This window comes from Oryx dammah, unplaced genomic scaffold (genome assembly GCF_014754425.2).
Source record: "Oryx dammah isolate SB20612 unplaced genomic scaffold, SCBI_Odam_1.1 HiC_scaffold_17, whole genome shotgun sequence".
Taxonomy (NCBI): Eukaryota; Metazoa; Chordata; class Mammalia; order Artiodactyla; family Bovidae; genus Oryx; species Oryx dammah.
Genome location: NW_024070201.1, coordinates 64,417,985 through 64,440,251, shown reverse-complemented (window position 1 = coordinate 64,440,251; position 22,267 = coordinate 64,417,985). Strand labels below are relative to the sequence as shown.

The 22,267-nt window shown below is 46.4% G+C and overlaps 1 protein-coding gene and 1 long non-coding RNA gene across 2 annotated transcripts; one reads left to right on the top strand and one right to left on the bottom strand.

Annotated features, from left to right (window-relative positions):
- Positions 1-648: 648 nt before the first annotated feature.
- COMMD9 (COMM domain containing 9) lies at positions 649-14,985 on the top strand. Its single transcript, XM_040259032.1, has 6 exons — positions 649-722; positions 8,467-8,592; positions 10,060-10,199; positions 11,777-11,811; positions 12,653-12,756; positions 14,176-14,985. Exons 1-6 carry the CDS (start codon positions 672-674, stop codon positions 14,314-14,316), a joined length of 597 nt encoding a protein of 198 aa, XP_040114966.1. The 5' UTR covers positions 649-671; the 3' UTR covers positions 14,317-14,985.
- LOC120876890 lies at positions 10,828-15,362 on the bottom strand. Its single transcript, XR_005724233.1, has 2 exons — positions 13,796-15,362; positions 10,828-13,495 (listed from the first exon to the last, which is right to left on the bottom strand). It is a non-coding gene; the product is annotated as an uncharacterized LOC120876890 (long non-coding RNA).
- Between the last annotated feature and the right edge of the window lie 6,905 nt (positions 15,363-22,267).

Below are 22,267 nucleotides of genomic sequence, written 5' to 3'. Positions count from 1 at the left end.
CTGTACGCGTGAAAGCAATCTTCGAGACAGGTGGGGTGGGGGTTGGGGGGTACATTCCAAGAATTTGTAATGACGTGCACAGCCACATTTTAATTCCGAGCGGCCAGGTGCGATAATCACTCCAGAAGAGCTACGTTTCCAAGGCGCTCCTCAAGCCTGTAGATGCAGTTCCCCAAATCAGCCAGCCCATCCACACGAGCCAAGAAAATCCGTTTTCCCGGGACCTGGCGAGTAGACAACGTTTTAAGGGGCTCAGTAGTGTCCGACTCTTTGCGCCCCATGGGCTGTTGCCTATCAGGCTCCTCTGTCCATGGGATTTTCCAGGCAAGAGTACCGGAGTGGATTGCCATTTCCTGCTCCAGGGATCTTCCCGACCCAGGGATCGAACCCGGGTCTCCCGCATTGTAGGCAGACGCTTTTAGCGCCTGAGCCACCAGGGAAGCCATTTTTTTCCCCCTGAAAACTATCCAGCGCCTGCGTCCTGCAAATCCCACGGTCCTCGAGTCTCCGGGCTTGAGCGGTCCCGCCTTCGCGCCTCCCCACTCCCTACCTCCGCAATTCAGGCCGCTCCCGCCACCCTGAAGGACTACAGCCCCCGGTACGCCCCGCGCGGCTATCGGAGCCACGTGACCGTGCTTCCACGCCTATCTCGGTCACGTGACTCGGGAAAGATGGCCGCGCTGACGGCGGAGAACTTTGTAGCTCTCCAGAGCCTGCTGAAGGTAAAGGGGAGGGGAGGGCTGGGGGCAGCGCAAGACGGGCCTTTGTCTCCGAGACTTTGGACAGAGGAGGAGTTGAGAATAAACCAACCCTGATTTGGAGCCACGACTCTGCCACTGCCTCTCACTGTGACCCCTGGCAGGTGGTTGCGCCTTTCCGAGCTTTTTGACAGTAGGAACAAAATTAGTATCGCTTTGACAGGATAGTGGGGAAAACAAACAAGCCATTGTACTTGGAGGTGCTGTACGAAGCCCTACTAAAAGTCTCTGGGGCTGGCTTTGGGGACTGGCGCATTGGGGTAGTAATCGCTAGATCCGCCTTACCAGTTCCCCATGCACTTTAATTTTGAGATCTTGATTTACAGGCAGTTGCGAGAAAACAAAACAAAAAAACACCCTATACAGAGAGATCCTATTTGCCATTACCCAGTTTCCCCCAGTGATAGCATTTTGCAAAGCTATGGTATGATACCACAACGAGGATATTGGCTTTGATAGTCTAGATGCAGAACATTCTCCATCACCACGGGGTTTTTCATGTTTCCGTTATAGAGCTACACCCACTTGCCCTAAGGCTTCACTCCCTCTCTGAACTCTGGCATTCACTAATTTGTTCTTCATTTCTATAATTTTCTCAGTTCAACAATGTTCTATAAATGAAGTAATACAATATACAACCTTTGGGGACTGGCTTTTTTCTCTGAGCCTAGTTTTCTGGAGATTGATCCATGCCGTATGTATCAATCAGTTCAGTTCAGTTCAGTTCAGTCGCTCAGTCGTGTCCGACTCTTTGCAACCCCATGAATCGCAGCACGCCAGGCCTCCCTGTCCATCACCAACTCCCGGACTTCACTCAGACTCACGTCCATCGAGTCCGTGATGCCATCCAGCCATCTCATCCTCGGTCGTCTCCTTCTCCTCCTGCCCCCAATCCCTCCAAGCATCAAAGTCTTTTCCAATGAGTCAACTCTTCCCATGAGGTGGCCAAAGTACTGGAGTTTCAGCTTTAGCATCATTCCTTCCAAAGAAATCCCAGGGCTGATCTCCTTCAGAATGGACTGGTTGGATCTCCTTGCAGTCCAAGGGACTCTCAAGAGTCTTCTCCAACACCACAGTTCAAAAGCATCAATTCTTCGGTGCTCAGCCTTCTTCACAGTCCAACTCTCACATCCATACATGACTACTGGAAAAACCATAGCCTTGACTAGACAGACCTTAGCCTTGACTAGACGGGACGGACCTTAGTCGGCACGGACCTTAGTCGTCAAAGTAATGTCTCTGTATCAATAGTTGTTTCTTTTTTGTTGCTTAGTAGTATTACATGGTATGACATCGGCAGGTTTTTTTGCTATTACAAATAAAGCTGCTGTAAACACTTGTATACGGTTTTTTTTTGTATTGAGCCTAAGTCTTTAGTTCTCTGAAATGAATGCCTAGGAGCACAATTCTGGATCTTTTAGTAGTTGCATGTTTTGGGGTTTTGTTTTGTTTTTATGAAACTGCCAAAATTTCCAGAATGGCTGTACCACTTTACATTCGCAACAGCAGTGCATGATTGATTCAGTTTCTCCCCATCCTCACCAGCATTTATTGGCATCACTGTATTTTATTTGAGCTATTCTGATAGGCGTGTATTTCTATCTCATTGTGGTTTGAATTTGAATTTCTCTAATGGTTAATGATTTTGGACTTCTTTTCATGTGCTTACCTTCTGTATCTCTTCAGAGAAATATCTGTTTATGTCTTTTGTTCATACTCTTAATTGCATTGTTTGCTTTTTACTTTTGAGTTTCTTTATATATTCGAGAGTGTAGTCCTTTGTTATATATGTGCTTTGCACATATTCTTTCCTAGTGTATAGCTACAGAGAATTGGTGGCTCAGCCAGCAGAAATGTATTGTCTTCCAGCTCTGGAGGCCAGAAGTATGAGATCAAGGTGTCGGTCAAATTGGTTCCCTCTAAGGGCTTTGAGGGATGGTTTGTTTCATGCTTCCCTCCTACCGTCTGTTGGTTTCTGATAATATTTGGTGTTTGTAGTCTCTGCTTTCACCTTCACATGGAGTTCTCCCTGTTGGCATCTCTGTTTCTAAATTTCCCTTTTAATTACGGCATCAGTCATACTGGATTAGAGTTCACCCTGTGTTCCTTGGGGCTTCCCTAGTGGCTCAGATGGTAAAGAATCTGCCTGCAAAATGGGAGACCTGGGTTCGATCCCTGGGTTGGGAAGATCCCTTGGAGGAGGACATGGACCCACTCCAGTATTCTTGCCTGGAGAATCCCCATGGACAGAAGAGCCTAGCAGCCTACTGTCCATAGGATTGCACAGAGTAGGACATGACTGAAGCAACTCAGCACATATGTATGACCTTATCTTCACTAGTTATATTTTCAGTGTGCACGCATGCATGCAATCCTATTTCTAAATGAGATTGCATTTTGAGATCCTGGGAGTTATGACTTCAATAAGTAAATTTTAGGGGGACACAGTTCAGCTTGTAACAGAAGCTTTTGCAGAGCAAAGGTTTTAATTTTGATGAAATACAGGTTTTTAAAAAAAAATTTCCTTATATGAACTGTGGGTTTTTTTTTTTTTAAAGAATTGTACTCTTGGTATACATTCTCACAACTCTTTGTGAAGCCATAGCTCTCAAATATTTCCCCTATTTTTTGCTTATAGTTTTGTATATTCCATTTATATATCTTTTAACATTTAATCTGTGACCAGTTTTGCCTTAATTTTGTATAAGGTGTGTGAGACAATTTGAGGTTCCCCCCTACCCCCTGCTTTGGCCTATGAATATCCAGTCATTCAAGTACCATTTGTTGAAAAGTCGATTTCGTCTGTTGAATTGCTTTTGCAATTTTGTCAAGAATCAGTCAGGCATATTTGTGTAGGTCTACTTCAGAGGTCTTTGGTTTGTTCCATTGATCTATTTGTTTATCCCTCTGAAAATACCATATATTCTTGATTACCATAACTATATACTAAGTCTTAAAATCAGGCAGGTGGATTCCTCCTACTTCATTCTTTATCAAAATTACTTTAGCTGTTCTAATTCTTTTGCCTTTCTATATAAAGTTTAGAATGATCTTGGATATACTTTTAAAAAAAAAAAGAAAATTTGCTGAGATTTTCATAGGAATTGGGTTAAATCTGTTTATCATGTGGGAGCAAATTGACATCATTTTAATGTGTTGGATCTTCCGATCCATGGTCATGATGTGTCTCCTCATTGACTGAGATCTTTGTTTTTTTTAGTCTGTGCTGTGTAATTTTCAGCATAGAAGTCCTGTACATGCCTTGTTAGACGGATTCCTAAGTATTTCTTCTTTTTTTTTTTTTTTTGAGCAGTTGCAAATGATATTGTACTTTTAATTCCAGTTTCTGCATGTTCCTTGCTAGTGTGTAGAAATACACCTGATTTTTGTATATGTCTCTTGAATTTGCAAACTGCTGACCTCATTTATTCTAATAATTCTTTGTACATTTCTTTGGGCTTTCTCATAGACTGTCATGCTGTCTGCAAATAGGGACAGTTTTGTTTCTTCCATTCTGATCTGCAAACCTTGTCTTTCTTCCCCTTGCCTTGTTTTAGTGGCTAGAATTTTCAGCACTGTGTGGAGTAACCATAGTGAGAGCAGACAGCTTTGTCTTGTTCCCAACTTTGGTCTTTCATTGTTAAGTATGCTGTCTCTAGGTTTTTTGGTAGATGCTCTAGATCAAGTTATGGAAGTTCCCCTTTATTCCTAGTTTTATGAGAGTTTCCATCAAGAATGGATGTTGAATTTTATCTACTGCTCTTTCTACATTGATTGATATCCTGTGATTTTCTTCTTGAGCCTGTTAATATGATGGACTACGTAGATTTTCGAATACTGAACTGACCTAGCTAGCATCCCTGGAGTAAATTCAACCTGGTTATAGTGAATAATGCTTTTTATATATTGCTAAATTCTATTTGCTAGTATTTTGTTAGGGATCTTTGCATCTCTTTTTATGAGGGATTTTGGTCTATTGTTTGTTTGGTTGGTTTTACATATATTCTCTGTCTGATTTTGGTATCAGAGTAATGCTGCCTTTGTCAAATGAATTGGGAAATGTTTCCTCCTTTTATGTTTTCTAGAAAAAGATTGTGTAGAATTAGTTAATTCTTTCTTCGAATGCTTGTTAGAATTCTCCAGTGAAACTGTCTGAGTCTGGCGATTTCTTTTCTAGGGGTTTTAAAATTACAAATACAGTTGCCTTAATAGTTACAGGACTGTTCAAGTTTTCAGTTTTATATTGGGAGAGTTGTGGTAGTTTGTGGGGTTTTTTTGAGAAATTGATCCATTTCATTTAAACTGTCAAATTTATGTGTGTATAGTTGTTGTATTTAGTTATTCTCTTATTTTCTTTTTGAAACCTGCAGGATCTGTAGTGATATACCCTACTGCCTTCCTGGTAATGGTAATTAGTGTTTCCTTTCTTTTTAACTTTGTCAGTCTTGCTAAAAGTTTGTTAATTTTCTAAAATTAATTTATTTAATTTAGTTAATTTTTTAAAGTTTGATATTTTCAAAGAACCAGTGTTTTGTTCGATCGATTCCTCTTTTTTCCTGTTTTCATTTTTTTTGATGTCTGCTCTTTGTTATTTCCTTCCTTCTTCCTTTAGGTTTATTGTGCTCATGTTTTTCTAGGTCCTTGAGATGAGAACTTGGGTTATTTGTTTTGAGATTTTTCCTCTTTCCTAATGTATGCATTCAGTGCTGTAAATTTCTCTCTCGGCACCATCTTGGCTGTATCCCCAAAATTGGGGCGTTGTATTTCATTTTCATTTATTCACTTGTATAAATGAAATAAGTTATTTCATATATTTCTAAGCTTTCCCTTGAGACTGTCCCTTTAGTCTGTGGATTATTGTTTCCAAATGTTTGGACACATTTCTTTGGTCTTTCTTATTGATTGCTAGTTTGATTCTATTGTGTTCATTGACAGCACTCTCTGTATGATTTCAGTTCTTTTAAATTCATTAGGCTTTGTTATTTGGCTCAGGATATCATCTCTCTTGGTATATGTTCAGTGAGCTTTTGAAAAGAGTGTGTATTCTGTTGTTACTGGGTGGTGTTCCATAAATGTCAATTAGGTTGATTGATGGTGTTGCAGAGTTCTCCTGTATCCTTGTTGAATCTGGTCTAGTTGTTGTATCAATTGTTGAAAGAGGGGTGTTAAGGAGTCCAGCTGTATTTATGGATTTGTCGATTCCTCCTCTCACTTCTGTTTTTGCTTCCCATGTTTAGTAGCTCTCTTGCCGAGTGCTTACATTCAGGACGTCTTCTTGGTGAACAGAACTTTTCATCTTATTTAATGTCCCTCTCTGTCCTGGTAGTTTTCTCTGCTGTGAAGTCTACTTTATCTGATGGTCATGTCGCCACTCTTGCTTTCCTGATTGCTCGCATGATCTCCTTTTCCATTCTTTTAATCTGTTTCTGCCATTATATTTAAGGGAGTTTCTTGCAGACAGCGTTTAACTGATCATATTTCTTAATCTAGCAGTCCCCAACCTTTTTGGGACCAGGGACCATTTTTGTGGAAGACAGTTTTTCCACAGACTGGTTTGGGGGCTGTGATTTTGATATGATTCAAGAACATTACATTTATTGTGCACTTTATTTCTGTTACTATTATATCACCTCCACCTCAGGTGATCAGGTATTAGATCCTGGAGGTTGGGGACCCTGGTTTTAATCCATTTAGTCTTTATTTTTTGTTTCTTTAATTTTGCTGTGGGTTATTTGACCAGTTGACCATTTGGGGGAATTCCATTTTGATTTATCTATAGTGCTTTAAAATGTAATTCTCTTTATAACTCTTAGAGAGCTTGTTCAACTTATTACATTTATTTATATAACATCACAATCTCAGTGGCAATATCGATCATCATTTTACCAGGTAGAGTGAAGTAGTCCCTTATTTATGATATAGTTATCTTAAATACTTCTTCTATATACAGTTAGAGCCACATTGGACAGTGGCTTTTCTTTTTTGCTCATATGTCCCAGACTTTGAGCTGAAGAAGAGGGTCACCCAGGAGCCCAATGGGTGAAGACAAAGAAACTCCAGCAAATACTTACTTTCTCTTACCGAAGACCAAGAAAGGGATAGCTTAAGAAGAGGAAAAACCGTTAAGACAGTAACTGTTCTGCTCCACCAAAGCACCACAGAAAAAACTGTGGCCCCGCAAAGGGAAACTGTGTCAGCAAAGGCTGGGGGGGCACAGACTCTGCCATGTGAGGCTGTGACAAGGTGTTTCAGCGGCCCCGTCAGTTGGCGTCAGAGAAAGCCAAGTAGGCAGCTGGACTTCCCTCCCCACCAGCGGGTTCCACCACCCCGGGCATGAGTGGAGACCACACGGAGCCAGAACTTCCGCCTCTGCGCTGTGGCAGCAAGGAGCCCCCGCATTAGAGTGTCAGCAAGGAGCCCCACGTTAGAGTGTGAGCAAGGAGCCCCGCGTTAGAGTGTCAGCAAGGAGCCCCACGTTAGAGTGTGAGCAAGGAGCCCCGCGTTAGAGTGTCAGCAAGGAGCCCCGTGTTAGAGTGTCAGCAAGGAGCCCCCGCGTTGGAGTGTCAGCAAGGATCCCCCGCGTTAGAGTGTCAGCGAGGAGCCCCCAGGTTAGAGTGTCAGCAAGGAGCCCCACATTAGAGTGTCAGCAAGGAGCCCCACGTTAGAGTGTCAGCAAGGAGCCCCCGCATTAGAGTGTCAGCAAGGAGCCCCACGTTAGAGTGTCAGCAAGGAGCCCCCACGTTAGAGTGTCAGCAAGGAGCCCCGCGTTAGAGTGTCGTCAGGAACCAATAGGGGAGCTGGGCTGTCATCTCCTTTGGTAGTCATGAGGCCGCATCCTCCCTACACACACACACACACTCCCTGTGCTACCTGAGCAGCGAAAGAGAAAGCCAGCTAAAACAGAAAATTTAAACAAGGTCCGCAGTCTCAGGACATAATATGACCGTGTCATTCCTTGGTCATGAGGGCCCTAGGTCTGCCTTCTCTCCCTTTTCAGTGTTGTCTTACATTTCTGTAAAGTGCCTGGGGAGTTTAGCTGTGTTTAGCAGGAAAAATAAGAAAAAGTACATCCACATCATCTTCCCAGAAATGGAAGTGTACTATGCCCCTCTTAGGTGTTACGCCTTAACCGAGACTGTATTATGTTCTTCAGTTCAGTTCAGTTCAGTCACTCAGTCGTGTCCGACTCTTTGTGACCCTGTGAATCACAGCACACCAGGCCTCCCTGTCCATCACCATCTCCCGGAGTTCACTCAGACTCACGTCCATCGAGTCTGTGATGCCATCCAGCCATCTCATCCTCGGTCGTCCCCTTCTCCTCCTGCCCCCAATCCCTCCCAGCATCAGAGTCTTTTCCAATGAGTCAACTTTTCGCATGAGGTGGCCAAAGTACTGGAGTTTCAGCTTTAGCATCATTCCTTCCAAAGAAATCCCAGGGTTGATCTCCTTCAGAATGGACTGGTTGGATCTCCTTGCAGTCCAAGGGACTCTCAAGAGTCTTCTCCAACACCACAGTTCAAAAGCATCAATTCTTCGGTGCTCAGCCTTCTTCACCGTCCAACTCTCACATCCATACATGACCACTGGAAAAACCATAGCCTTGACTAGACGGACCTTAGTCGGCAAAGTAATGTTCTTAAGAAATGTATTTTCAGAGTCTGAGTTTGTTTCTTATTTTGTCTTTTTCCATCTGTGAATTAATTTATAGGCCTCTTCAAAAGATGTTGTCAGACAGCTGTGCCAAGAGAGCTTTTCCAGCTCAGCCCTTGGCTCCAAGAATCTCTTGGATGTTACGTGTTCCAGCTTGTCCGTGACCCAGGAGGAGGCAGAACAAGTAAGTGTGGTCAGAAATGACCTCTGGCCACTGGCTTCTCAGCTCATCAGTCTCTTCGTTGACGTCCCAGCCACTGCCACGGTCAAGGGAAGTTTTCCCCTGAATTGTCTGTTGACATTACAGCAAACTTAAAATAGATAATTTCTTTTTTAATGTTAGGGAACTTAGTGGGAACCTGCTGTGTATCACAGGGAGCTCAGCTCTGTGCCGTGTGGTGGCCTAGAGGCACCCCTGTAGGATGAGGGGTGAGACGGAGACCCAAGAGGGAGGGGATATATGTATACTGATAGCTGATACACTTTGGTGTGGTTTAGTTGCTAAGTCGTCTCCGTCTCCTGTGACCGCATGGACTGTAGCCTGCCAGGCTCCTCTCTCCATGGGGATTCTCTAGGCAAGAATACTGGAGTGGGTTGCCATTTCCTTCTCCTGATACCATTTGTTGTGCAACAGAATCTAACACAGTATTGTAAAGCAACTATGCCCTCCGCCCCCCCAAAAAGCTATTGTCATTGAACCTTCACATCGTTGTGATAAATAAGGCATGGATGGGAAGACGATATCCAGAATCAAAGCTCTTGACCATTTCCTTTTCAGATTTGTTACCTAGACAGTGTGCACAAAAGCCACACTTGTGCTTTTCTGAGCTGAGCAACCTCCCATGGCATCTGAGAAAGCCCTAAGGCAGAGAAAATTACCTGCGGAGCATCTTGTTAGGTTCAGCTAAGCAGTGTAATACTCACAAGATGAGGACAGGCCACACTTGGCTACTCGTGCACTCGGAACAACACGGGGTGGAGCCTGGGCCATGTCCTAGCGGGGCAGCGCCAGGCGCTCCTTCCACAGGGGGCTCTGCACAGCCAGCCTGGAGCTCTTTGCTCTCCTCGCCCTCCCTGGTGACAGCTGGGGGTAAGGAGGTGACATTCCAGCCACTCTGGATGAAAAGCCCAAACTCCCCCGGAGCCAGTGCCAGTGCAGTAAGCATAGCTTTGGGCGCTGGCAGGGACCATGTGACCACACTCAGGGAAGCCCACACCGTGGGCTCTGGTGTCTCCACAGGCCTCCCGGTCCAGCGGCAGGGACCAGTGCAGCGTTGCCTGGTAACACAGCTGACTTGCCGCTTCTCTCACATTACCAGGGGAACAGGCTAGAAAGTTAGCTTAAGGTCAGAGTCTGTGCACCAGGAAAAAAACGGGCTTTATTAGCCCTTTGCCCACCAGCAGAGAAACTTTCTGGCAGGTTGATAGCATCCTTGGTCAGGCAGCTGCATGTCCTCTAGGCAACAAGTGAACTTGGAGGTGGGCTGAGGCACGTGGGCATCAGCGGCTGGACCCCCAGGGCCTCTGCACTTCTGAGACCCCGCGTGAGTGACCGTGGCAGTGTGCGGCAGGCCCTCTTCCCAGCAGGGGATGGCACCCTGTCCCCTGTCCCAGTGCTTCTCACCGCTCAGGCTCCCCGTCTGCCCCGCAGCTGCTCCAAGCCCTGCACCGCCTCACCAGGCTGGCCGTGTTCCGTGACCTCTCCTCCGCCGAGGCAATTCTGGCACTCTTCCCTGAAAATTTCCACCAAAACCTCAAAAACCTGCTGACAAAAATCATCCTGGAACACATGTAAGTGCTCATTTCTTGAGAGTTTCTTATAATGCTGGTATGTTTTAATTTCTCTTCTAGATAGAATATGCTCGTTCTTGAAAGGCAGGCACAGGTAAGCAAAAAAGAAGAAATCTATTAAATCCACCACCCAGAGGGTTAGCAGTGTTCATTCCTTAACAGCAAACCTTTTTCGAGGGGTGTGCTTTTTCCATTTACACAGAGAGGGAGGGATTTTTGTTTTGCTTTTGTGTTTAACACTGTAGGGTCATGCCGTTTTATAACTTGCTTGTTTTCAGTTCACAGTATTAATGTGAATGATATTCCAGGGTGATAAATATGTACCTTCAGTATTATTTTTAATGGCTAACTGTATTTCATTATGTGAAGAAATTATGTACAATTTAGTTAATAGATACCTTAGTGTTAGACATTTAGGCTGCTGGCAGTTTTCACTTCAGTGAACACTTTATTGGGGAACCTTTGCCCACATTGTGCTTAACTGTTTCCTTGCTGGTAAATGGTGATAGTGACGTTTGGCTTTTTATTATCAAGTCAGCCATTGGAAATATTGCACCAACTACTTCTCCATCAGTAGGACGTGGGTGTGCCCCTCTCCCACACCATCACCGGCACTGGGGGAGTTTTGTTTTTTTACTTCTGAGTTTTACAAATGGCAAACGGTACCTTATTTCCATTTACGTATCTTTGGTACTGGGTTTCCCAGGTGGTGCTGGTGGTAAAGAACACACCTGCCAGTTCAGGAAACACAAGAGACCCGAGTTTGATCCCTGGGTCAGGAAGATCCCCTGGAGGAGGGCATGGCAGCCCACTCCAGCATTCTCTCCTGGAGAATCCAAGGGACAGAGGAACCTGGAGAGTTACAGTCCAAAGGGTTGCAAAGAGTTGGGCATGACTGAAGTGCCTTAGCATGCTCGCATGAATCTTTGGTACTAGTGATGTTAAATATCTTTTTCATGTTATTGATCATTTTTCTTTCTTTTGTGAATTATCTGTACATTTTCTAGCTGGGAAAATCCTTTTCAGTACATACAATTTAAGCAGAACTGATTAACTACTGGTTAGCAGCAGGCTTGAACAGACCTCTGAGATAATCACAACAGATAACGCTTACTTACCAAAGGTTTTGTTGCTTATTTAGAAACCTTCTCACGGGTAACCACGCTTTACTCTGACTCTGCCCCTCACTGCGGCGTGATTTGCTGTAACGTTAGTTCTGTCTGGGTGTGTTTTATGTAAGGTGCCAACATGGTGTAGATGCCTAGTAACAAAGGATGAGTTCACCTTTTCTGTTCTGTCTCTGAGAACAGTAGTACCATGTGATTACAGGACATTTAGCTTTCTCTTGTTTTTCCTAAGCCGTGAAAACTGATCACCTGTGGCCTCTGCATCACTCGAGTCTGTAAAACAAATAGCTGCTCCTTGGAGGGGGCCATTTCTGTGGTCCTCTCCTGTCAGGAGGGGATTGTAGGTTTGAAGGTCACTGGGAGCGGAGGCCCAGGCCCACAGGCCTCATTATCGGAAGACTCAGTTGGCATCCCTTTTCCATTCTGTTTTTCTCATCTTTCCCTAAACAGATCTGCTTGGAGAGCTGAAGCCCAAGCGAGTCAGAGTGAGTACCAAGGAACCTGCCTCTTCCCCCACCCCCCTTCCTCCCCAGCCCTAACCCTAAATCTGCTGGAGTTTTTAACTAAAACAAAAGTGAATTAACCCAATTCCAAACTCAACAGTGGTGGTTCTGCATTTCTTTTTAATTCTACTTTTTAATATTTTTTCTGATTATAAGGCATGTTGTTAAAAAAAAAAAAAAAACCCAATGTCCAAAGCAGAAAGTACTTACAATGACTGTGTTTCCATTAGAAAACAAATTAATCATAATTGAAATTATTGTGGAAGAGTGAATAAAACTGGGTGCTTGATAAACGGTCACTAAACTTGGTCACAGTGCTGCAGAACTCGGCCTGCATTAGCTTCATTTAGTCCTCCCAGCAACCTTGTAAACGGGGTGAGGATCATCCCCATTATACAGATGAGCAAACAGAGGCTTAGAGGATAAACAGGAATATTGAAGCCAAGCCTGTGTGTCTCTCAAACAAAAGCTCTTTCTGCTGTTGGCACAGCTACACATTTCCTAAGACTGAGGCCATGGCCTCACCTTCTCTACGTGTGTCATTCATTCCTCATTCTCCCTTGATATCTGGAGGGCTAGGTGTTCAGGCAGAAGCCTGGAGGTTCTGTCCACCAGGAGTCCACACTATAACAAGTGTGGGCCACGACCAGTGGTCGGGAAGGCCCAGGGCTTGCTGTGGGTTCTTGGGCCCCATCTCTCTGTCTCCCTCAGAGGCTTGCTGTGCGGACTAAGGGCCTTACACGTGTGCAGCCCTTAGAGCTGCCTGTTGTAAAGGCTTGGTTAGTCGGTGGTACGAGGGCTGAGCTCAGCTGTATCCCTGCAGTCTCTCTGCCGCGCCTGGTAGACCTGGACTGGAGGGTGGACATCAAAACCTCCTCAGACAGCATCAGCCGCATGGCCGTCCCCACCTGTTTGCTCCAGATGAAGGTATGTCCACCGTCATGCTCACTAGAAGGCAGGGGGGCGGGCATGCAGGATCTGTGTCCCACAGACCAGCGGAAATGCCAGTCTCCAAAATCATGGGATCTCTGTGTGTGTGTTTAGTCGCTCAGTCGTGTCAGTAGCCCGCCAGGCTCATTTGTCATGGAATTTTACCAGGCAATAATACTGAAGTGGGTAGCCATTCCCTTCTCCAGGGATCTTCCTGACCCAAGGATCAAACTTGCACCTCCTGTGTCTCCTGCATTGCAGGCAGATTCTTTACCTGCTGAGCCACCAGGGAAGCCCCTAACCCCATAAATTAAGAAATTGTAGCACCCCTAAAGTACAGAGTGTTTATTTAGAAAGTATACTTGAATTAGCATAGTACAGTCATAAAAAAACCTATACCAAAAGTAGAAATATTAAAAAAAAATAAGACAGACACGAGATACAAATTTTAAAAATAATTTGCTGAACCTAAAGGTTACCTTTGACACTTAAACAGGAAGGTTTGGCTTTAACAATAGGAGCATGCACTCAAATGTCAAATTGTCTTCTTGGTAAGTGTGGTATACTTGACTGAATTCTTGTCCAGACTAAGGGGGCTGTCACTGTTTGTACCATGCTGAACAGGGGCTCCTATTAGCAGTTGGAGAAATGGCAGTTCTTCATTTTATTGTTCACATGCAGTTGCCTCATTGGTGGTATCTTCAGTTATTTTCAGGAGTCTTTTCAAGTCACATACCTATTTTTAGGGTTTGTTTAGTTAAAACGTGGGCTTCCCTGATGGCTCAGATGATCAGGAATCCGCCTGCAATGCAGAAGATCCGGGTTCGATCCCTGGGTCGGGAAGATCCCCTGGAGAAGGAACTGGCAACCCACTCCAGTATTCTTGCCTGTTTTGCTTTGTTTTTTTTTTTCTTTCAGTTTTTAGTTAAAACTAGATAAGGTACTGCTGTATTTAGTTAACCAGCAGACAGCCAGAAACTCAACACCGGTTAGAAAATGAAAACAGAGGGTGCCTCTAACAACTTGAGTTTTTAACTGTTAGTGTAAGACTTAAAAAAGATCAACTTTTAAAAAAAGATGCAAACACATGTAACTAGAGATAGTAATATTTTTCCTGCATCCTGGCAGATTCTTACGTACCCGTGGAGCCCTGGCCTAAAGTGCCAGCATGCACCCAGGCGGTATTTTTCACTCGCGCTGAGTTGGGGGTGGGAGGGTCAGGGAGCCTGGGCTTCTCCAATTCCTTTTCGGAGCCCCCAAGACGGCTCCCGTCCTGCCCCCATTTGCTGGGTAACTCCAGGACTAGCGCTCGTGACACTGAGCCAAGAGCCTCTCCTCAGAGCTTCACCAGAACCAGGTAAGGCCTGCGGGTTGAGGGGAGGTGGCCTTGACTCTGGGGAAACGTTCTCTTCTCAGATCCTGGAAGATCCCAGTCTGTGTGGGGACAGGCCCTCCGTGTCGGCCATCACCGTGGAGCTGAGTAAGGAGACGCTGGACACGATGTTAGACGGACTGGGCCGCATCCGGGACCAGCTGTCCGCCGTGGCCAGCAAGTGAGGCAGCCCGTGGGCCCCGGCGCCCTACCCACTGCCCCCCAGCACGTGGCGGCCCCTGCAGCGCCCACCGCAGGGGTGGGGGGCCGGCACGGAAGGGGGCTGGCATCCAGAAGGCGCAGCAGCTGGGTTGGGAGGAAGCAGCCGGGCCCCCACGCGTTTCTCCTCACTCATCTGCCTTTTCCTCTTTCTGAAGCTGGTGGGCAGAAGCCACTGTCCCACAAGGCTCCTGGGGGGGACTTCATGACCGCTGTGGCGGGAGAGGAAGGGAGCATTGGCTGGGTCACCTGCCCCTGCCTGCCTGAGTGGGCGATTCAGGCCCAGGTTGTGGTGCTTGTCTTAGTAAGCCCCTGTCCAGCATTCACTCTGCTGGCGGAGCTCGCTTCTGCTCTGGAACACATGCAGGGAGTCAGGCAGGCGATGTCTGCAGTCCTGCTGCTCTGTCAGAGGAGCCAGACCGACCCCACAGGGTAGGGCCTCTGCAGTGTGCCCGTCTCCCTGAGCCCAGAGCCGCCGCGAGCCCTTCATCCCTGCTGGACCGCCTTTGAGCGTAGAAGGTGGGAATTCATTCCCTTCTTCATGGAGCCGGTCCCCTTCCTTGATGTAATGGGACCACTCAGGGTGAAGAAGTGGGAGTGATTGGAAATAAATACCAGTTGTGAAAACTTTGTGATTCCAGCCGCTTTTGTAGCTTGTCCTTGGCTTGAGTCGTTACCTTGGACCAGTGCTGCCTCTCATTCGTAAAGATGATCTATCTATCTGTACATTGTCCTTCCCGGCTCATCTCGCGACCATAGTGTGACCTGAAACTGGTCCTGTGCACTGGCCCACGTTCCACATAGTCTCGCATAGAGCACAAGCAGAGTTGACATCAGCAGGTGCTTCTCACGAGAGCTGTGATGAACGCACTCCCCAGGACTGCCTTGGTGGTCCAGTAGCTAAGACGCCATGCTTCCGATGCAGGGGCCCTGAGTTCGATCCCTGGTCAGGGAACTAGATCCCACATGCTGCAACTGGTACCCATTCCAGCCAAATAAATAATAATAAAAAAAGAAAGAACTCCTTAAGGAGTTTAACTGGATGGAATTGTTACTGTCACCTGCCTGACACGTCCCAGGGGCTCAGTGTAAGAGATGCCTCTTATCCATATCACTCAGTAGCAAGAGCCTGCAGCCTGCTCTGAGTGCTTTGTTTTGGCGACTTCTTGGGTGATGTGTGTGGATGGCATGCTTGGGAAGATGGATGGAGGAGGTGGGGCCTCAGGTTAAGAGGATGCACTTGAGCTCAATTCCTGACCACCCTGAGTTTTTACTTTTTTTTTGTAATTAAATGGGAATAATAATTGTATCTGCTCTGTAGAATTTTTGTGAAGATTTAAGCGGTATAGCAAACCTAAAAAGCACTTAGCACTATTAGGACAAATAAGGGCTGGATACTGTTAGCTTTGGTTATTAATGGGATGGAGAGTAGAGAGCTCTCTGTGCTCATTGTTTCATCTACTGTAACGGGGTTCATATGACTATGAGTGACTGTCCTCTCTTTATCAACAATGAAGTCAGCTCATCCAGGTAAAGTCACCTGCTAGTAAGTTGCCTCATTAGATCTTGGGCCCAGGTCTCTCTACCCCACAGGACTCTGCAAGGGGCTTAGAGTTCTGTGACTTTAGCTCCATTTGGAAAATACTGGAACTGAAGTAGAGATAAGAAATCTTACTTCTGCCCCCACCAGTGAAATGCTGGGGAAGTCAAGAAAAAAAAATCCCTGGACTCCTCTCTGCCGTTTCCTGGAAGCTGAGCTACCTTCTGTTAAAATGGCAGTTCTTGACCCATTTGGGGCTATATCCATTGAGAAGCTAATGAAAACCCTGAATCCTTTCTGTAGGAAATGAACACTAAATTTTTTATATTCAAGGACGAGTGTTCATAGACCCTGGTGGCCAGCCCAGTATCTCCAGGTTGAGAGCCCCTGGTCTCAGCCTTAGACAGAGGTCAGCCTTGTCATGACTCCATCCCTCTCTTTTTTCCTTCCACTCCCTGTGACCCATAGACAGAGATCTCCAAATAACCTGTTTGCTGGGTTTGCCATGGGGTTCCATAAGAAATTTTAAATTAATTTATTTATTTTAATTGGAGGCTAATTACAATATTGTAGTGGTTTTTGCCATACATTGACATGAATCAGCAAGAAATTGACTTGAAGCAGGAAGCCCGGCAGAGGTGTCTGGACAGCTGGACATTCCTTTAGCCAGATGCACCTGAACAAAACGGTGTGTGGCAGTGAGAGCATTCAAGAGATAACATTGAGGAACTTCCCTGGAGGCCCAGTGGTTAAGTCTCTGCACTTCCCTGATCAAGGATCTAAGATTCCACATGCCACGTGGTGCAGGCAAAAAAGGATATCTGTTTGCTACCCTTCTCTGCTCATGCTCATTTAAGGGGGTGGTTTTCCCATTGTTAGCATGGACTGTTTGTAACTACCATATTAATGGTTGGCCTGACCCTATCTCAGAATGAACCTCCTAGCTTCTACATCAAAGGAAGTTCCTTCATTCAGTGCTTCTCTGGTTTCCCAGTAGTACTAATGAGCAGTTAGCTGCAGACTGTCCTTTCCTTAGGTTGCAGCAAGGTTTGGGTGTCCAGGCTCCATCCATGAAAGGGCCATGATAGATCTCAGTGATGGCCACCCCTGGCTGCCCAGCACTGTCCACGCAGCTAGCCACAAGATTGAGCAGATGGCTCAATCCTGATAAACGTCTGTGTCCCAGGGAAATTGTACATGACTCAGGTTGGGCCAATTTGATCTTTCCCTATGACTTTTTTTTTTTTTTTTTCTGAAATTGGCAACAAAGACCACCTCCTGCTTCTCAGCTCTGATAGTAAAGCCATGCTTGGGTCCCTGTTCCCCCACACAGAGAAAGCCCATCTGCAGTAGGAGAGGCTCGCCTAGAGCAAAGCAGAACCCCAAAGTTGGGAGGAAGATGAGAAAATCCAATGAAGCCAGTCCCAGTCTTCCTCCTACTGTTTCCATCAGGATGGGTCAGGTTTGTGTTAAAATGGACTGGGATGCATTTTTATCCAGAATGGTAAGACACACAGACACACAAATGATTGTCACAAGGAAGAAGTTTCTACTCCTGAATGTCTTGCAGGACTAATAGGAAAGAATCAGAGTTGGCCTGGAGGCAGAATAGCGTGGTTCAGAGCCTTTATTGGGTTTCCCAGGTGGCTCAGTGGTAAAGAACCAGCCTGCCAATGCAGGAGCCCCAAGAGATGTAGGTTCAATCCCTGGGTCAGGAAGATCCCCTAGAGGAGAGCATGGCGACCCACTCCAGTATTCTTGTCTGGAGAATCCCATGGACAGAGGAGCCTGGTGGGCTACTGTCCATGGGGTCACAAAGAATTGGACAGGACTGAATGGCTAACACTCTGTGAGGGCAGTAGGGTGGGGGATGGGAGTGGTGATAAGAGCAGGCACGCAGAGCCTCTATTGGGGTTTTCACAGAAAGAAATGGAGATGACACCACCCTTATGGCAGAAAATGAAGAGGAGCTAAAAAGCCTCTTGATGAAAGTGAAAGAGGAGAGTGAAAAAGTTGGCTTAAAGCTCAACATTCAGAAAACGAAGATCATGGCATCTGGTCCCATCACTTCATGGGAAATAGATGGGGAAACAGTAGAAACAGTGTCAGGCTTTATTTTTTTGGGCTCCAAAATCACTGCAGATGGTGACTGCAGCCATGAAATTAAAGACGCTTACTCCTTGGAAGAAAAGTTATGACCAATCTAGACAGTATATTCAAAAGCAGAGACATTACTTTGCCGACTAAGGTCCGTCTAGTCAAGGCTATGGTTTTTCCAGTAGTCATGTATGGATGTGAGAGTTGGACTGTGAAGAAGGCTGAGCACCGAAGAATTGGTGCTTTTGAACTGTGGTGTTGGAGAAGACTCTTGAGAGTCCCTTGGACTGCAAGGAGATCCAACCAGTCCATTCTGAAGGAGATCAACCCTGGGATTTCTTTGGAAGGAATGATGCTAAAGCTGAAACTCCAGTACTTTGGCCACCTCATGCGAAGAGTTGACTCATTGGAAAAGACTCTGATGCTGGGAAGGATTGGGGGCAGGAGGAGAAGGGGACGACCGAAGATGAGATGGCTGGATGGCATCACTGACTCGATGGATGTGAGTCTGAGTGAAGTCCGGGAGATAGTGATGGACAGGGAGGCCTGGCGTGCTGCGATTCATGGGGTCGCAGAGTCGGACACTACTGAGCGACTGAACTGAACTGAACTGAAGCATAGGATTGGCTAGGTTGGATAATTTTGGTAGGCTCTGGGCTACAGGTGTGGCCCTTGCTGTTTAGTACCTGGTCTTGGGGTGACTCAGGGCAGGGAGAATACTGGCTTGGGTGTGAGAGTTTGATAGAAGACATAGTTGGCCCGTGTATCAAAGGTGTGTTCTCAGGCAGCTGTTTACTCTCTCTAGGGATTAGCTAGCCCTAGAAGATCAGTCTCTCTGAGGTTGCAGTGACTTTTACACAACAGAAGTTTATTTTTTGCTACACAGTCAATGCAGGTTGGGGACTCTGTTCAACAGTAGTCACTAAGGGGCCAAGGACATGGAAATTTCATCTCAACACATGCCTCCCCAGTCACTGAGGCAGGACAGAGAAATATGACAGATTGCATGCCTGCTGTTAAAGTTCTGTCCAGATGGCAAGGGTAGTCACATGGTCACACCAGACTTTGAAGATGGCAGAGAACATCAGTCCTTCCATGTACCAGGAAGAAAGAAATGGGATATTTGCAATCAGATCTGATAACTACTGCTCCCCAACAGCAGAACCAAAGACGCCATTTTGCCTAAACTCATTTGTACTTAAAAACAAAAGAATTGTAAGAACACACATGTCATCTCAGCACCTTTTCTCATGATAAACCTCATCACCCGTGTGACACTAAAAACGTGTGAAACATTTTCCCAAATACCTTACTGCCTGTTCACCTTGCCCTCCTAAAGTCAGTGGAGCGTGGTTCCTTGAGGATCTGGGCATTTACTGAGAAAGAGTCAGTTCAGAGACAGCCAGGGCTGAGTTAGAACTCCAATCTGGGTCTTTCAGCTCAAAGGTCTGTGCTCTTTCTTGCCTTGATTTTGGGAAAAGAAAACCTGGGTTCTTTACAGATAGTGAAACTTGACCCTTAATCTGATGACATTCCGCTCCCTCCCTCAGAAAGCAGAAATCAGTTCTGCTTCCCCATTTCCTGCTTCTGGTGGTTATCAGGTTCAAAGACGGTGAGTGACCTGGGGACCAGACATGCGAGTCTTTCCCACACAAGCCAGCTCTCTAAACACACGTGGTGGGCGCCATGTCTAATGGTCGTTAGTCAAGCTCTGTGCTCTGATAGTTACAGATTTCCAGGAACTAAGTCTGGCGTGATATAAGAGGCTGTTGGTTATTTTGCTCAGTAAACTGAGATGTTACCAGAAATGAGAGAGGGCTTTTATTACATTTTAAAAATATTTTCATTTGGAAACCATTGGCTCCCTGGCATTTTGAAAATTTCCAGTGGTTGGACATTTATAAGAACTATTTTGAACCTGTAGCTGCTGACTTTCAAATACTGATCATTCCTAAACATTCTCTCATTTGCATGATGCTGACTTTGGTACAACTTCCTTCTTTATTTAGTGCTCACATTTCTGGGCTTTAAAATTGTCCTTTTTAGAACTACTTTATGAAACAGAAAAAAAAGATTTCTTAGTAGTAGTTCCTGGATGGTGGGCTTCCCCGGTGGCCCAACGGTAAAGAATCTTCCTGCAATGCAGGAGATGAGTATTCAATCCCTGAGTTGGGAAGATCCCCTGGAGAAGGAAATGGCAACCCACTCCAGTATTCTTGCTTGGAGAACGCCACTGACAGAGGAGCCTGGTGGGCTACAGTCCATGGGGTCTCAAAGAGTCAGACACGACAGAGCAACTAGACCACAATTTCCTGGCTGCTATCAGAGGACCCTAATCTCCAAGGAGAGAGAAGCAGTCTTCACTTGAGGAAATGTCAAGAGCTCTTAAAGATAGCTCTGGAAAGCTGAGCTTCTACTCACCCTGGGCTCCTGGGAAAGACTCTGATTGGTTTTTCTGCCTCCTCTGTAAGTGGAGATAACTTCTCAGGGAAGTGCACCTCACAGATTCATAGTAAACAACGAAGTAGACCCCTTGACTGAAGGGTGGGCCTGCCTTGGCTCCTCGTCTCAATGTTGCACTTGCCCTGTGACCTCTGACACATACCACACAGTGAAACACAATCCTGTCCCAACAAGTTGAATCATAAATGAATTCAGAGATGCTTTGGGATATCAGAAGACTCTGGGGTCAGTATAAACTTACACTGGGTCACAGCTCAGGAGTTGGCCACTGGTTAGAATTTCGGGAACTCTGATCAAGTTCCCACTTCAGGCAGTAGATGCCCCAGGAAACGTTCATTGGTGTTCCACCTGCCTCCAAGGACACACACGATTTGACACCTGTTAGTAAATGATGGTTGACTTATATCGCATTGATCAGAATGGCAGACTCGTGGAGTGAATGTAGATGTGAATTTCTCTTCCTAAATCTACCTCTGCAATGCTCGCTTTCACCCCAGATCAGTTCATCCAAGCGCCTGCAGAGGGCGCTGTGGTGAAAGTGAAAGTCGCTCGTGGACTCTGCGACCCTAAGGCCTATACAATCCATGGTATTTTTCAGGCCAGAGTACCGGAGTGGGTTCCCTTCTCTGGGGGATCTTCCCAACCCAGGGATCGAACCCAGGTCTCCCACATTGCAGGTGGGTTCTTTACCAGCTGAGCCACCAGGGGAGCCCCGAGCTATGGCGAATGGGCCCAAATGGGGCCATTCTCCCCTCTTGCCAGCGAGCTTTCAGGCCTGGGCTGACCTCAGATCTGTGGGCACGGGGCGGTCGCATAGCAGTCTCCCAGCCACGCTAGTTTCTAGTCTTGCTTGTGTTGGAGGAGGAGGCCATTGGAGCCGTGGGGGATAGGAGCAGGGAGTCTGCTGGCCAGGGGTCGGTGGAGGGCAGGGACAGCATTTCCAAGGGAAGCGCTGAGTTCATTCCAGCTGCTGGGGGTGGGTCTGTGGGGGTGGGGGGGCGGCGTGCAGAAAGGAAGAGACTAGCCCTGGGCCTGAGAAGGATGGCCACACGGTCCAGGCCTTGCTGCGCCCTCTCTCTGGAATGTCTTCCTTTATCTTGGCTGAATTCCTATTAATATTTATCCCTCTGGATTCAGGAGCAGCACCTAACAGGAACCTATTAAGTCAATTTAACTGCCTGTCTGGTCTGCCTGTATTTCTCCCATCATGGGTCTTGTCCTGTGCTAAGTCGCTTCAGTCGTGTCCGACTCTTCACGACGCTATGGACTGTAGCCCACCAGGCTCCTCTGTCCATGGGGATTCTCCAGGCAAGAATACTGGAGTGGGTTGCCAGGCCCTCCTCCAGGGGATCTTCCTGACCTAGGGATAGAATCTACGTCTCTTATAGTCTCCTGGAGGTGGCTTCTTTACCACTAGTGCCACGTGGGAAGCCCCTCACTGGTCTTGGAAACACTGCATTTTAATCATCGAAGTATTTGCCTCCCCCACCCTTTTTCTCCCCTGTGCCCCTTGCACTGTTCCCTGAATCCCCATCACCTCCGTGCACAGGTAATAGGCACCTCCTTTGGCACTGGATTTCCTGCCTCTGGCTGAAATGGGGCTCTGTCCCCGGGGTTACTCCTATAGCAGAGCTCACTTGTCACTTGTTACATCCCCTTTATTGACCCAAGAGTCTTGGGCTCAGAAGCCACACCCACAGGGTCATTTCCCACCCACGCCTCACCCGAGTGCAGCTGGAGCTTCCCCAATATGTCCAGCAGGTGGCGCAGTTGCTCTCTTTATCGCCCCACCCGGGCTAATACCGGAAACAAAGACG

What these genes read in the sequence shown, in the direction of transcription:
- COMMD9 (XM_040259032.1), top strand. Translation starts at nt 672, where the DNA reads ATGGCCGCGCTGACGGCGGAGAACTTTGTAGCTCTCCAGAGCCTGCTG. An exon ending in CTCTCCAGAGCCTGCTGAAG is followed by an intron (nt 723 to 8,466) that starts GTAAAGGGGAGG and finishes ATTAATTTATAG; the next exon opens with GCCTCTTCAAAAGATGTTGT. An exon ending in CCTGTTTGCTCCAGATGAAG is followed by an intron (nt 12,757 to 14,175) that starts GTATGTCCACCG and finishes TTCTCTTCTCAG; the next exon opens with ATCCTGGAAGATCCCAGTCT.